This window comes from Erythrolamprus reginae, chromosome 4, assembly GCF_031021105.1.
Source record: "Erythrolamprus reginae isolate rEryReg1 chromosome 4, rEryReg1.hap1, whole genome shotgun sequence".
Lineage (NCBI taxonomy): Eukaryota > Metazoa > Chordata > Lepidosauria > Squamata > Dipsadidae > Erythrolamprus > Erythrolamprus reginae.
Window position 1 is genome coordinate 59,845,666 of NC_091953.1, and position 16,209 is coordinate 59,861,874.

General features: G+C 40.5%; 1 protein-coding gene across 1 annotated transcript; it reads left to right on the forward strand.

Annotated features, from left to right (window-relative positions):
* The first annotated feature begins 2,492 nt into the window (after positions 1–2,492).
* On the forward strand, positions 2,493–13,804 carry LOC139166602 (tigger transposable element-derived protein 1-like). Its single transcript, XM_070750364.1, has 2 exons — positions 2,493–4,406; positions 12,958–13,804. Exon 1 carries the CDS (start codon positions 2,569–2,571, stop codon positions 4,375–4,377), a length of 1,809 nt encoding a protein of 602 aa, XP_070606465.1. The 5' UTR covers positions 2,493–2,568; the 3' UTR covers positions 4,378–4,406; positions 12,958–13,804.
* Positions 13,805–16,209: the final 2,405 nt, after the last annotated feature.

Below are 16,209 nucleotides of genomic sequence, written 5' to 3' on the forward strand. Positions count from 1 at the left end.
TCACCCCAAACCACTTTACAGCATTCTCTGGGCGGTTTACAATATAAGCATTATTTACATATTGCCCCCAACAATCTGGGCCCTCATTTTACCAACCTTGGAAGCCTGAATCAATCTTGAATGCTGTCAGGATGCTCCAGGTGGTAGGCAGAGTTTGCTTACAATACTGCACTTAACCACTGCGCCACCAGGGTTCCAATAATCCAGTGACCATATTTGCTTACTTGAGAGGCAAGCAGTAAAATATTTGGTTCAAACAAATACAGTGATACCTCGTCTTACAAACGCCTCATCATACAAACTTTTCGAGATACAAACCCAGGGTTTAAGATTTTTTTGCCTCTTCTTACAAACTATTTTCACCTTACAAACCCACCGCCGTCGCTGGGATGCCCCGCCTCCGGACTTCTGTTGCCAGCGAAGCACCTGTTTTTGAGCTGCTGGGATTCCCCTTAGGCTCTCCTCCATGGGAAACCCCAGCTCCAGACTTCCGTGTTTTTGTGATGCTGCAGGGGAATCCCAGCAGCGCAAAAATGGGCACTTCGCTGGCAATGGAAGTAAGGAGGTGAGGTTTCCCAGCGAGGGGAGCCTCAGTGAAATCGCAGCATCGTAAAAACACAGAGGTCCGGAGGTGGGGTTTTGAGGACTTCGGTGTTTTTGCGATGCTGCGATTTCACTGATGCTCCCTTCGCTGGGAAACCCCACCTCCAGACTTCCGTTGCCAGCGAAGAGCTCGTTTTCGCAATGCGAAAGGTGGGGTTTCCCATGGAGTGGAGCCTCAGGGGAATCCCAGCAGCACAGAAACGGGCGCTTCGGCTGGCAAAAGGGGTGAATTTTGGGCTTGCACGCATTAATCGCTTTTCCATTGATTCCTATGGGAAACATTGTTTCATCTTACAAACTTTTCACCTTAAGAACCTTGTCCCGGAACCAATTAAGTTTGTAAGACAAGGTATCACTGTATTGTTAGACACTGTCCTGGACTCTCTAGGGATGGTAGTAACCAAATGTCAGTTAACTCTGCAAGAATCTAAATGTTTTTATTTCTAAAGAACCATATAAATTGTTCATAACTGAATTCATATGGTACTGCGGTATTGCCTGGGACCTCCATTCCTCACTGACTCCATTGGAGATTGGGGCACTTTGCATCTACGCTTTTTCTATCAGCACAACATGTTCTTCATAATGGGTTCTATCTAAAGTGTGCCTTTTTCACGCTTGTCCCTAAATTTTAGCCACCTACTTTCACCTTTTGTCGCACGAAACTGCTTTATGTATCATGAAACAGGATAGGACAGGAAGTGATTAGTAAATAACCAGTGCATGATATACCATGTTTTTCCATGTATAGATGTAAACCTATAAAAAATGCTAAAATATATCTGTCCTATTAAACTTATTTAAATTCTGTCACTAGTATCTGTTGCTATAAATTAAACAAGTTGGTTAGCAGGCAGGTATACTTTCAACAAATCAGCTAATGTTATATAAGTCCAGGAGTTTAAAGTCACGTACTTGCCCTCCTGAATAAATAGATAAATTTAATGGCCTTGAAATCCAGTGACTGTTGTATGTTTACATAACATTCGCGTTTGGCTTTGAAAAGAAATGGTTCCTGCCTTTGAGCCGGAGAAGCCAGAATAATTCAAAATTGTTGTTTTATGCCTATACCTTTTATGAAATCTATCAACCTGTTAATAGGTTTCATAAAATGTTTTTTATTTGCAATGGAGAAGAAAATTGTAATAGATTTGAACCTTTTGATCGGATCCAATCTTTCTTAAATTAATATGAATTTCAATTGTGCTCATTATTGTGCGGGGTATGCTAGGTTTCCCAGCATATTAAACCATTAACGTTCAGTTGTTTGGTACTCTACTGTGTATTTTTCTTCTGGATTCCATTTTATATAAATGAGTTTTTGCTCAGTTGGATGCTAGAATTGGATACTAAAATTAGAATAGGAGTTTACAATATTTTACGAAGCATGTGAATATTTAAACTTCAGTGGTTATATAAAAAGACTGCAAAGGCCATTCTTGCATGAGAATAAATTCATCCTAACTCAGTGGAATTAAATAGACATGTATGTTTTTCCTTTGATGTACTAGCCTAGGAACCCCTTGTTCTAATCTGTACTCACCTTCTACTTTTATCTGCTGTCTTATTGAATGGGGGTATGGGACTGAAATGGAAAACTGCATTCCATTTGTCCTTCTATAATACAATGGTACCTCTACCTATGAATGCCTATACTTACGAACTTTACTAGATACGAACCAGGTGTTCAAGATTCTTTTGCCTCTTCTCACAAACCATTTTCCACTTATGAACCTGAGGCCGCCGCCATTACGTGTGATCCATGAGCGAGTCTCTCAGAGTGCGTCAGATGACTGAGTCATTGACCCATTTTCTTTTTGTCCCTGTAACCCATTTTCTATTGTTCCCAGCATCCTTTGTCTCTACGCTTCGGTCGGCCACTTCCTGTGTTCGTCTCGGCGCATCAGCATCCTGCCAAGTTCGTCTGGAATTTTTCTTGTTTGTGGTGTTATTTAACATAGAATTATGTTAAAAAACAATCAAAAGCAATCTTCAATCATGTCTCCTAAGAAGGTTACTGCAAGAAGCCGTGAGTGTAGTCAGAAGCGGATGATGACTATCGATATGAAACTTGAAATCATCAGGAAGCATGGTGAAGGTATGCGTGTCATCGACCTCGCGAAGGAGTATGGCCGGAACAAGAGCACGATTGGCACCATTCTGAAGCAGAAGGAGGTTCTAATGGCTTCAAAACCAGCCAAAGGATTGTCGATAATATCTAAGCGTCGTTCCAGTGTTAACGACGAGATGGAGAAGCTGCTGCTAATATGGCTGCAAGATAAAGAGCTCGCAGGAGATTCCGTGAGCGAAAGCATCATTCGAGAAAAGGCTCGAGTCATCTATGAGGATTTGGTGAAGAATATGCCTGGGATATCGGAGGATGATGTAGTAGAAGGGTCTTTCAAGGCAAGTCGGGGCTGGTTCGAAAAATTTAAGATCAGGACCAGCACCCATTCTGTTGTGAGACACGGTGAGACTGCGAGTTTGGATGCTAAATGTGCAGAAGAATTTGTGGTCACATTTGCTGAACTCATCGACGCAGAAGGCTACGTCGCACAGCAAATTTTTAACTGTGATGAGACGGGCCTCTTGTGGAAAAAGATGCCGAGGGGGGCCTTCATCACAGCAGAGGAGACGAAGATGCTTGGCCACAAGCCTATGAAGGATAGGCTGACTCTTGTCTTGTGCGCCAATGCTAGTGGGGACTGTAAGGTCAAGCCTCTCCTCGTCTACCACTCCGAAACCCCGCGAGCATTTAAGACACACAGGGTGAACAAGGAAACACTTCCAGTGCTATGGCGGTCAAACCCAAAGACCTCGGTCACCAGGAATATTTTTGTGCAGTGGGTCAACCTGGTGTTTGGCCCCACCGTCAAGAAGTTTCTGCAAGGCAATGACTTGCCTCTCAAGGCCCTTCTTGTCCTGGACAATGCTACCTCCCATCCCCCAAACTTTGTAGATGACATTCTCGAGGAATTCAAGTTTATAGACGTACTCTTCTTGCCACCCAGCATCACCCCTCTCCTCCAGCCCATGGACAAGCAGGTGATTTCCAACTTTAAGAAAATTTACATGGAGAACCTATTCAAGAGGTACTTCGAGGTGACGGAAAGCACCAACCTCACCCTTCAAGAGTTCTGGAAGGACCATTACAACATTGCCACCTGCCTTAGTCTCATTGATTTGTCCTGGCAGGGGGTTTCAAGGAGGATCCTGAACTCTGCCTGGAAAAAACTGTGGCCTCAAGCTGTGTCCGGCAGAACATTCAAGGGGTTTGAGCAGCCTGAACCTGTCATCCTTGAAGACATTGTGTCCCTTGGTAAATCCATGGGCCTGGAGGTTAATGAAGATGACATTGACGACCTTCTAGAGGGGCATAGTCAGGAGCTGACAAAGGAGGAGTTGAAGGAGGTACAGCAGCAGCAGCAGAAGTCAGAGGTGTTGAAGGCTTGGGAGGAAAAAACGGCTGAGGAGGAGGAGGAGGAAACAGCCACAGGGGATATTAAAGAAATGTTGTCGATGTGGGAGAAGTTGCGCGACTTCGTTGAAAAGAGACATCCAGAAAAAGTTGCGACAATTCGTGCGGGAGACCTTTTCAACGACACGTGCCTTACGCACTTCAGAAACATTTTGAGGGGGAGAAGTAAACAAACTTCTCTTGATAGGTTTTTAGTTAAACGCCCCCTTCATGACAAGAGTGATGGACATCAAGGGAAAAAACGTAGGCTTAGTGAAAGTGAGGATGATCCCACCCCCTGTTGCTCAAGCGCCTAGTCCTCCAGCAAGTCCTCATGTCTTACAAGGTAACTTAACACTTTTTGTTAATTTATTTTTTCATTCTTATCTATTGTTATGAATTTTGTGTGTGCATAAGGGGAACTTTTTTTGGTTTTAAACATAGTAATAAGGCAACAGGGATGACTTTTGCAATGGGTTCGTATGCATTAATTGCTTTTACATTAATTCTTATGGTAAAAATTGCTTCTTCTTACGAACCCGGTCACGGAATGAAGTAAGTTCGCAACTAGAGGTTCATAACTAGAGGGAATACTGTTGACCTATATATGCGAAGGTTAACCATATTTCAGATATTAAAATTGGTAATTTGATCTTTTCCATGTGTGCTTACCAAACATTTTGAGTACCTCTGAGAAAACCAGTTTGAGGCCTGAGAGAGAAGGCACTTTCTAGTCCCCTTCCAAATCTCATAATCATCTATATTGATAAGTGTTCAATGACAGAGCCTAATGATGAAGCTCAGTGTTCATAAAATATACAGCTTTTTCTGACCCTGTTCTAAATAGACTGTCCCATGGGCACTCTGTCACACAAGATAATCTAAGACAAGTTTTCCCATTAGGTTTGTGAGAAAGGTTGGATCCAGGTGCTTGGATTTTGCTGATTAATTTTTTTAAAGTCTCTTATGGGAAGGTAGCTTGTTAGTATACATTTTCGGTGTATAAGAGGCACCTAGATTTTAGAGGAGGAATGGTGCAGTATTTAATAGTAATAGTAACAGTAACCTCTCCAGCCATGAGTGGGTGGGTTTTGTGGCTCCCGGTATTTTCTGTGGGAAATTTCTCCCTTCCTTCCTTCCTTCCTTCCTTCCTTCCTTCCTTCCTTCCTTCCTTCCTTCCTTCCTTCCTTCCTTCCTTCCTTCCTTCCTTCCTTCCTTCCTTCCTCCCTCCCTCCCTCCCTCCCTCCTTTCCTTCCTTTCCTTCCTTCCCTTCCCTCCCTCCCTCCTTCCCTCCTTACTTCCCTCCCTCCCTCCCTCCTCCCTCCCTTCCTCCCTCCCTTCCCTCCCTCCTTCCCTCCCTCCTTCCTTCCTTCCCTCCCTCCTTCCTTCCCTCCCTCCCTCCCTCCCTCCCTCCCTTCCTTGGGACAAATGTGAATTTTTTAATGAGTTTTTCCTGTGTAGTACACACTTCCATAGTACTGCATGCAGATTCCTTCAAACCAACAGGAAGTTTTATAGATTGAACTGTATTTCATGGCAAGGAAAAGTTTTTAAATGAGAGTAATGTCAAACTCAACTCCTGGTAACTCCCTGGATGCAGCCATGTCATTTGCAATAATACAAAATTGGTTTTTTGCTTTTTAAAGATTTTTTTAAACTTTCCAGTGTAGTCTGTTTACATGAATTCCCTGGAATGTCCTATCCAAGAGAAAGCGTGAGATGTATAAGATGAATAGAGAAAAATGTCTCAGAAAAATGTAAATTGTTTAGTGTACATTGGATTTTGATTGGTGAATCTTGAGGTTGGAGTAACCTTAATAATTTCCATTTATAAATATTAGAATGAAAAGATACCATAGGATGAATTTGAAAAGAAATATATTAATTTGGGTAAGGTAATTGAGCTTTTTCTCTATTCAATCCTATAAAATTGCATTCTCTTCCACCTTCACTTTCATGTTCGCTTCACATTCTTCCATAATGACTTGACTCGGGCAGTTTTAAACTAATCCATAAATTTCTTAAAAGAAACACTCCTATAAAATACTGATATGAATTTAAACAAGAGAATTGAGGTTTGTTTTCATTTCCTTCCACTTTGGACCAATATTTGGTCCAAAGTTTTGAGGTGTTTGTAAGGGCTGAACTTTTCATATTGAATCAATTTGAAGTTATGATTAAGAATAGCAGCCTCCTTTTTAAAGTCCTTGGAGAAGGGCAGTATATATAAGTCAACCAAACAAACAAACAAACAAACAAACAAACAAATAAATATTACAGTGTTTATAATCATCCTTTAGCCAAATAATTTGAAAATAGAGGGTTCCAGTTTAGTTGAAGAAATAATGATTATGCCTAATTCTCCCACACCTGCTTATTTTCTTATTTCTTCTATTCCTCTTTTATGTAGATGGGTGGGTGTAAACTACTGGAAGAATTATGTAATCAAACCCCAGTTCTCTGCATCGTAATCTGTTCTCAAAACTATTTCCAATGAAAGTGGAATTCTCTTGAATTTAACCATTCTGCCTTAACAGGAAGCTAGACTACAGTGTTCCCTCGATTTTCGCGGGGGATGCGTTCCGAGACCGCCCGCGAAAGTTGAATTTCCGTGAAGTAGAGATGTGGAAGTAAATATACTATTTTTGGCTATGAACAGTATCACAAGCCTTCCCGTAACACTTTAAACCTCTAAACTGCAATTTCTCATTCCCTTAGCAACCATTCAGATTATTACTCACCATGTTTATTTATTAAAGTTTATTTAAGAAAATATTTATTAAAGGCGGACGAAAGTTTGGCGATGACGTATGACATCATTGGGCGGGAAAAACCATGGTATAGGGAAAAAACCCGCAAAGTATTTTTTAATTAATATTTTTGAAAAACCGTGGTATAGCCGTTTCGCGAAGTTCGAACCCGTGAAAATCGAGGGACCACTGTATTAAGAATATCTGATGGACAACAACAGTATTTTGAAGATCTTTTTGCCCTCATGAAACCAATGTCTTTCATTCTTGTAAACTCACGAATAAAATATCAGAATTTAAATTTTATGTTTTTTTAAAATCTTGATCAAAGTAGAGGGGAAAAGTTGATGATTTTAGGCAATGCTTGCAGCGTTTGAAGAATGAATCTCTGTAATATTTCCAAGAACACAGAAATCTCCAGTTTGGTTAGTAGGTTAAACTTCTGAATGAAAGACAAGCTGCTAAATTTGTGACAACTTGTCTTTGTAAGTTCAAAGTACAGAATATCAGGTAAAGGGGGAATGAGATATAAAATAGACCATTTTCTCTTTTTCGGGCAGACTTTATTGGGGGGGGGGATGGTTTCTTTTTATGGAAGAACAGAATACTTAGAAAAATTGCAGACATCTTTCTGGCTTCTTTCCTTCCCATTTGAGGCCCCCCACCTAGTGACAACCTTACAGATGTTTCAATAAAACTGCAACCTTGAAACAGATGTGGGAAGAGGAGCTGGAGGCGATCTGTGTTTTGAAAAGTCTGCAGCTACCAGCAAATAGAGAAAAGCAGCACAATAAAGCAACACTTTTTTTTTTGCTGCAAAGGGGATGGATGATGAAAAAGAAGTAAAGGAAAGCACAGTGTAAATATGTAATACTCTACAGACTGGCTATAATATAAACAAAGGGAAAAACCCCAGAATAAATTCTAGAATGATGATAGCAATAGAATGGGTTAGAGATAATTGAAAGCACTCACAGATTTATAAGTTCCACATTTCAGTTTTGTATCTTGCTGTTGTTGTTTTTAAAGAAAACATCTCCCCAGTCTTAATGGAGAGATATACAAAACTACCTGCTCAAGAGCCAGTGCTATTGTGGCTCTTTTGTATCTGTGTCAATCCAATTGGGTACAGTTTAAAAAAAGAACCCATGACAATTTTTCTAAGCAGCCTGCTCTTCCACCTTTCTCGGAATAAGAATAAATTGAATAGCATGCGAGTGAGTTTGTGAGTTTCGGAAACTCTTCAGCAAGCAAGTTGATTAGGGAAGAGAAAAAAGGAAAATGGGAAATGAGAGAAATGTGACCAATCTTGGAGATGTTTTCTATTGCCATAATTGGGAAACTTTCTGTCAAATGGATAGTCACTCTTAAGCCACAAACTTCACAAAGATTCATAGAATGCAGACATGGAAACTTGTGTACAGTTTCTGGATCTTTTCAGGTGAACAATAAAAGCTAAGTAATGAAGCTGATTTTTTTAAAAAATATTTTTATATATTTATTTATTTTGTCAAGTACGTACCCTGGGGGGAGAATCACTGACCCCCTCAGAGAGGGTTCGCAACTTGGGCGTCCTCCTCGATCCACAGCTCACATTAGAGAAACACCTTTCAGCTGTGGCGAGGGGGGCATTCGCCCAGGTTCGCCTGGTGCACCAGTTGCGACCCTATTTGGACCGGGAGTCACTGCTCACAGTCATCCATGCCCTCATCACCTCGAGGCTCGATTACTGTAACGCTCTCTACATGGGGCTACCTTTGAAAAGTGTTCGGAAACTTCAGATCGTGCAGAATGCAGCTGCAAGATCAATCATGGGCTATCCCAAATATGCCCATGTTACACCAAGACTCCGCAGTCTGCATTGGTTGCTGATCAGCTTCCGGTCACAATTCAAAGTGTTGGTTATGACCTATAAATCCCTTCATGGCACCGGGCCAGATTACCTCAGAGACCGCCTTCTGCTGCATGAATCCCAGCGACCAGTTAGGTCCCACAGAGTGGGTCTTCTTCGGGTCCCGTCAACCAAACAATGTTGCTTGGTGGGACCCAGAGGAAGAGCCTTCTCTGTGGCGGCCCCGACCCTCTGGAACCAACTCCCCCCAGAGATTAGAATTGTCCCCACCCTCCTTGCCTTTCGTAAGCTGCTTAAAACCCACCTCTGCCGCCAGGCATGGGGGGACTAAGATACACTTTCCCCCTAGGCCTTTACAATTTTATGCATGGTATGTCTGTATGTATGATTGGTTTTTATATAATGGGTTTTTAACTGTTTTTAGTATTGGATTTTGTTATATACTGTTTTACTGCTGTTGTTAGCCGCCCCGAGTCTACGGAGAGGGGCGGCATACAAATCCAATGAATAAATAAATTAAATAAATAGATAGATAGATAGGTAGGTAGGTAGGCAGGTAGGTAGTATACAGTGATCCCTCGATTTTCGCGATCTCGATCTTCGCGAAACGCTATATCGCGATTTTTCAAAAAATATTAATTAAAAATATTTTCCCACCCGATGACGTCACTCTCTTCCTTTCTCATCTTTCTTTCTTTCTCTCTTTCTCTCTCTTGCTTCTTCCTCTCTCACACTCTCTTCCTCCCTCTCTCATCTCTTTCTTTCCTTCTCTCTCTTTCTCTCTCTCTCTCCCTCTTGCTCTCGAGCGGCGCGTGGGCGGCGGGGAAGACCCAGGGAAGCTTCTTCGGCCGCCCAACAGCTGATCTGCTCGGCAGCGCTACAGCAGCGAGGAGCCGAAGATCCGGGTTTCCCCTTTGCGTGGGCGGCGGGGAAACCCGGATCTTCGGCTTCTCGCTGCTGCGGCGCTGCCGAGCAGATCAGCTGCTGGGCGGCCGAAGGAACCTTTCCTGGGTCTTCCCCGCCGCCCACGCAAAGGGGAAACCCCGATCTTCGGCTCCTCGCTGCTGCGGCGCTGCCGAGCAGATCAGCTGCTGGGCGGCCGAAGGAACCTTCCCTGGGTCTTCCCAGGTGCGGAAGTAAAAACACCATCTGCGCATGCGCGGCCATGGAAAAAAAAGGGTGCGCATGCGCAGATGGTGTTTTTACTTCCGCACTACTATATCGTGAAAAATCGATTATTGCGAGGGGTCTTGGAACGGAACCCTCGCGATAATCGAGGGATCACTGTACATAGATATAACACTGTTATATCTTTCCATGTTCTAGTTTATTGCATTTGACAATACATCCATAAAAATATTTTTACTTCCATGTGACTTCTTTGTAGAAGACTACCAATTTCCCTTCTCCCAATATTAAAAATATTTATTTAAATAACTTTCTTAACTGCTGGTTATGTATTTATTTATTTATTTATTTATTAGAGTTGGAAGGGACCTTGTAGGTCATCTAGTCCAAACCCCTGCTCAAGTAGGATTTCCTAAACAATTTCAGACAAATGGCAGTCCAATCTCCCCTTGAAAGTCTCAAGTTGGAGCGCGCACAACCTCCACAGGCAAGCTGTTCCACTGATTGATTGCTCTCACGATCAGAAAGTTCCTCTTTACTTGAAAGTCTGTTTGGTCAGCTTCCATCCGTTATGCCTAGGCTGGCCTTCTGGTGCTCTGGAAAACAGCCTGATCCCCTCCTCTCTGTGGCAGCCCCTCAGGTATTGGAACACTGCTATCATGTCTCCCCTGGTCCTTCTGTTTGCTAGACTAGCCATGCCCAGTTCCTGCAACCTCTCTTCATACGTTTTCGTTTCCACTCCCCTTATCATCCTAGTTGCTCTCTTCTGCACTTTCTCTAGAGTTTCAATGTCTTTTTTGTAGTCTGCAGCATATATCAGTTGGGTTTGCTTGCACCAGTGTTGCAATTGGAATTATTTTGACAATTTCATTACTTTTCTTCCTATTTTAGCCAAAGTTTTCATGTAATGTGTTTCAATTTTGACAAATGTAACCTTTTCAGTTCTTTCATTCAATCCTTGATTTTTCCCAGCTAGATTAGTGATCACAATCCTTTGCTAATTTCAGTTTCTTTTGTTCTTCATTAACATTCAACTTCTACTGCTCTCTTTGAGAATTGGTATTAACCCATTGTGGAATTAACCCAAATTTTAAGGGTTGCTTGTTTTTCAATTGCTTCCAATTCAACATTGGTAAAGAATTTGTGTTTTAAAATTATAGAACTTTAGTCCATAAATCTTTGCACATTAATTCCTAAATCCAGATACATTTCCCCCCAAAGCTGGCACTTTCACTTTTGAAATTCACGTTTTGATGTTTCTGATTGGTAGAAACATTCCATAATCAGTAGATTTATTCCTTTGAACAAATTTTCTGTTGCCTTCCAGTAGCTGTCAGCTTCATGCCCTGGTAGCCTTGCCGAGAGAGCTGATCATATAGCACTTTTTTCAGTGAATGTCCAGGAGCCGTACCATTCAACACAACATTTGTTAATCTGGGTGACAGTGAATCTGGCCTGGAATTCAAATTATGTATTACCATCATATTGAATATCTATGTAGATTTTCAGTTATCCATGTCATAGTTGTCTCACATTAGAGAAACATCTTTCAGCTGTGGCGAGGGGGCACCAGTTGCGGCCCTATTTGGACCGGGAGTCACTGCTCACAGTCACTCATGCCCTCATCACCTCGAGGCTCGACTACTGTAATGCTCTCTACATGGGGCTACCTTTGAAAAGTGTTCGGAAACTTCAGATCGTGCAGAATGCAGCTGCGAGAGCTATCATGGGCTTTCCTAAATATGCCCATGTCACACCAACACTCCGCAGTCTGCATTGGTTGCCGATCAGTTTCCGGTCACAATTCAAAGTGTTGGTTATGACCTATAAAGCCCTTCATGGCACCGGACCAGAATATCTCCGGGACCGCCTTCTGCCGCATGAATCCCAGTGACCAGTTAGGTCTCACAGAGTTGGCCTTCTCCGGGTCCCGTCAACTAAACAATGTCGTTTGGCGGGACCCAGGGGGAGAGCCTTCACTGTGGCAGCCCCGACCCTTTGGAACCAACTCCCCCCAGATGTCAGAGTTGCCCCCACCCTCCTTGCCTTTCGTAAGCTCCTTAAAACCCACCTCTCATCAGGCATGGGGGAATTGAGACTTTCCCTTCCCCCTAGGCTTATAAAATTTATGCATGGTATTTATTTATTTATTTATTACTTAGATTTGTATGCCGCCCCTCTCCGAAGACTCGGGGCTGCTCACAACATGTAGAAACAAATCATAAGTAAACAGACAAATTTAAAAATATTAAATATTTAAAAAAACCCATATACTAACAGACGCACACACAGGCATACCATGCATAAATTAAACATGCCCAGGGGGAGATGTTTCAGTTCCCCCATGCCTGACGGCAAAGGTGGGTTTTAAGGAGTTTACGGAAGGCAGGAAGAGTAGGGGCAGTCCTAATCTCCGGGGGGAGTTGGTTCCAGAGTATGTCAGTATGTATGATTGGTTTCTTAAATTTGGGTTTTTAAAATTAACTTAAATATTAGATTTGTTTACATTGTATTATTATTGTTGTTAGCCGCCCCGAGTTTACGGAAAGGGGCGGCATACAAATCTGATAGATAGATAGATAGATAGATAGATAGATAGATAGATAGATAGATAGATAGATAGATAGATAGATAGATAGATAGATAAATAGGTATTTTTTCAAAAGGAAAAACAGTCCAGTTGCCTTTTGAAAAAGCACCTTTGAGACATCATATTGAATTGATTTTTTTGGGAAAGATTTAGTCTAACTTCCAGGTAAGACCTGTCTGGTATGGTTGCGTCTCTTCAGCATAGCCCTTAGCGTTGTTTGAACACATAAGTCCCTCAACCATGATGAAGTACTTGTTCTTTATTATTAATTAATAATAATGAAATAAAAAGGAAAATATTATAGGTAAAAAATATTTAAATTCTGACTTGCCCCTTTATGGATTATCATATCATTTGGCAGTGCTACTGGACAAATTTTAGAAACCTGGTAAATTTTTGTATTTAACTTTACTGTGTAATACATATGGATGCCATTCATGCTTAAATTTAGTTCAAGCTGAGCCCAAGATAGGGATCAAGCATGTTATCAGTTCAGAGTGGCATGGTGCCCACAGGATATTGCATATATTATGTCTTTTAACATAAAACTTTTAACAGTTTTTTTTCTTATTTCCAGGTATTTTTTGGTAGACTTTGATTCTGCTCCAGTCGTTATTACAAGCCTATTGGACCATTTAAAACGGGACATTGATATAATCAGATCTAGTGTTTTAAGACATCGTAGCAAGTTGACTGAAGAATGTGCAGGCATAATTCCAGTGAATTATGTAGAAGAACTACAGAAGAAGAAATAACCAAAAGTGATAGTAATATTACTATCATTAATTCAAACTTTATCATATGTGTGAGATGTGGTATGATGTTTCAACCTAGTTTAATATTTGGCTACTACAATTCCCATATCCTCCTCTCTCATTTTCATTATTTTAAAAATCAGAAAAGTTTTTTTCCCTTATTGCTTTTTTTATTTAAATCTGCTGTGCCCCAAAAAGCTAATCCTGATATTTTGTATAACTTGTTTCCAGGTAAACACTTTTAAGAGTAATTTGTATCATTTAGATATGGCACTCGTAAAATCTGTAGTGTTAAATGAAAGTGTTTGGAATTACAATAAAACGTTCAAAAATCAGTTTTATAGACCAATATACATACTCTGTTCTCTGGCATATTGTTTCCTTCATTCAACATAGCTAAAATCTAATGAGTTTGAGTTCATGGAAGTTAAAAAAAACTATATAGCTTTTTAAAATTCCAGCAGTTTTAAATGTAATTTTTGTTTTCAAAATAAGGGAAGACACTATCTTATTATTTTATTATATTCTTAAATGTAATCTCTATGTACATCTTGTTTTCTTTCTACAATAAGTACATAGCATTGATGGTTGAATCAGTGTCATAATCTTACCAGCTTTAAATGCATTCTCTGTGTACGAATTAATTAAAGTTTTGGCAATTGACTCATTTATTATTTCTACATTGATCTTTTTTTCATCCCTTAATGTATTAATATGATATCTACCAAACTGGGAAATCCTTAAATCCTTTCCTTAAAACCTTCTAGACATTGACAGAGAACGTAGACTCACATTATTATTATTATTATTATTATTATTATTATTATTATTATTATTATTATTACTACTACTACTACTACTACTACTACTACTTATTAGACTTGTATGCCGCCCCTCTCCGAGGACCCGGAGCGGCTCACAACATGCAATACAAACAATATGTATACAAATCTAATAGTTAAAAACAGTAAATTAAAACCCCATTATATAAAAAATAGTCTACTCAATCACATTTCTATACATAACATTTAACGGTCAGAGAAGTAGGAGGCATGATCTAGTTGCTCCAAGCCAGGCAACATAGATGGGTCTTAAGTGTTTCTTAAGAGAAATTGGTTTCTTCTTTTAAAAAAATAAAAATAAACAGGGCTACATTCAATATAACATAGAAACATAGAAGTCTGACGGCAGAAAAAGACCTCCTGATCCATCTAGTCTGTCCTTATACTATTTTCTGTATTTTATCTTAGGATGGATATATGTTTATCCCAGGCATGTTTAAATTCAGTTACTGTGGATTTATCTACCACGTCTGCTGGAAGTTTGTTCCAAGGATCTACTACTCTTTCAGTAAAATAATATTTTCTCATGTTGCTTTTGATCTTTCCCCCAACTAACTTCAGATTGTGTCCCCTTGTTCTTGTGTTCACTTTCCTATTAAAAACACTTCCCTCCTGGACCTTATTTAACCCTTTAATATATTTAAATGTTTCGATCATGTCCCCCCTTTTCCTTCTGTCCTCCAGACTATACAGATTGAGTTCATTAAGTCTTTCCTGATACGTTTTATGCTTAAGACCGTCCACCATTCTTGTAGCCCGTCTTTGGACCCGTTCAATTTTGGCAATATCTTTTTGTAGGTGAGGTCTCCAGAACTGAACACAGTATTCCAAATGTGGTCTCACCAGCATTCTATATAGCGGGATCATAATCTCCCTCTTCCTGCTTGTTATACCTCTAGCTATGCAGCCAAGCATCCTACTTGCTTTCCCTACCGCCTGACTGCACTGTTCACCCATTTTGAGACTGTCAGAAATCACTACCCATAAATCCTTTTCTTCTGAAGTATTTGCTAACACAGAACTGCCAATACAATACTCAGATTGAGGATTCCTTTTCCCCAAGTGCATTATTTTACATTTGGAAACATTAAACTGCAGTTTCCATTGCTTTGACCATTTATCTAGTAAAACTAAATCATTTACCATATTACAGACGCCTCCAGGAATATCAACCTTATTGCACACTTTAGAGTCATCGGCAAATAGGCAAACCTTCCCTACCAAACCTTCCCCTATGTCACTCACAAACATATTAAAAAGAATAGGACCCAGAACAGACCCTTGTGGCACACCGCTTGTAACCTGACTCTGCTCAGAATACTCGCCGTTAACAATAACTCTCTGATGTCTACGCTTCAGCCAGCTGCAAATCCATTGAACTATCCTGGGATTAAGTCCAATCTTCACTAATTTATCTATCAGCTCTTTATGTGGAACCGTATCAAAGGCTTTCCTGAAGTCCAGGTAGGCAATATCCACGGCACCACCTTCATCCAACACCTTTGTGACATAGTCAAAGAAATCAATGAGGTTAGTCTGACATGATTTGCCTTCAGTAAAGCCATGCTGATTTGGGTCCAATAAGTTATTGTTTTTTAGGTGCTGATTTATCCTCTTTTTGAGTAGAGTCTCCATCATTTTAACTACCACTGATGTCAAGCTAACTGGCCTGTAGTTACCAGCTTCTTCTCTACTGCCCTTCTTGTGGATAGGCACAACACTGGCCATTCTCCAATCCCCAGGAACTTCTCCTGTTAACAAGGATTGGTTAAACAAATCAGTCAGGGGGGTAGCAATGACAGATCTGAGTTCTTTAAGAACTCTGGGGTGGATGCCATCTGGACCCATTGCCTTATTTATCTTTAATCGTTCAAGTTCTTCTAAGACATCGGCTTCTAACATCATAAGTATTTAATAGTAGTTTTGATTTTAAATTCTTAAAAAACCCCATCAGACATTAGCTATTACAACAGGCATTAGTCTACCCCATAGAAAACAGATCTGCTCTATACCTGCTTGTAGTTTTATTTACGTAAGCCATCTTCCCTAGCCTGAAATTCCTTTTCTGATTCATTGTTATAGGAATCCAATAGATCTTCAAATTGAGGAGATTGCACTCAAGGAATCAAAACTCTTAAAGAGTTATGTCCCACTCTAAAAAACTTGAGTTCAGAAAATTGCTGGTTCTGTACTGGTAGAAATCAATGTGGACAAATTCTGTTAATGTTATTG

Bases quoted from the DNA above. Each gene is read 5' to 3' on its own strand.
- LOC139166602 (XM_070750364.1), top strand. From the start codon at position 2,569: ATGTTAAAAAACAATCAAAAGCAATCTTCAATCATGTCTCCTAAGAAG.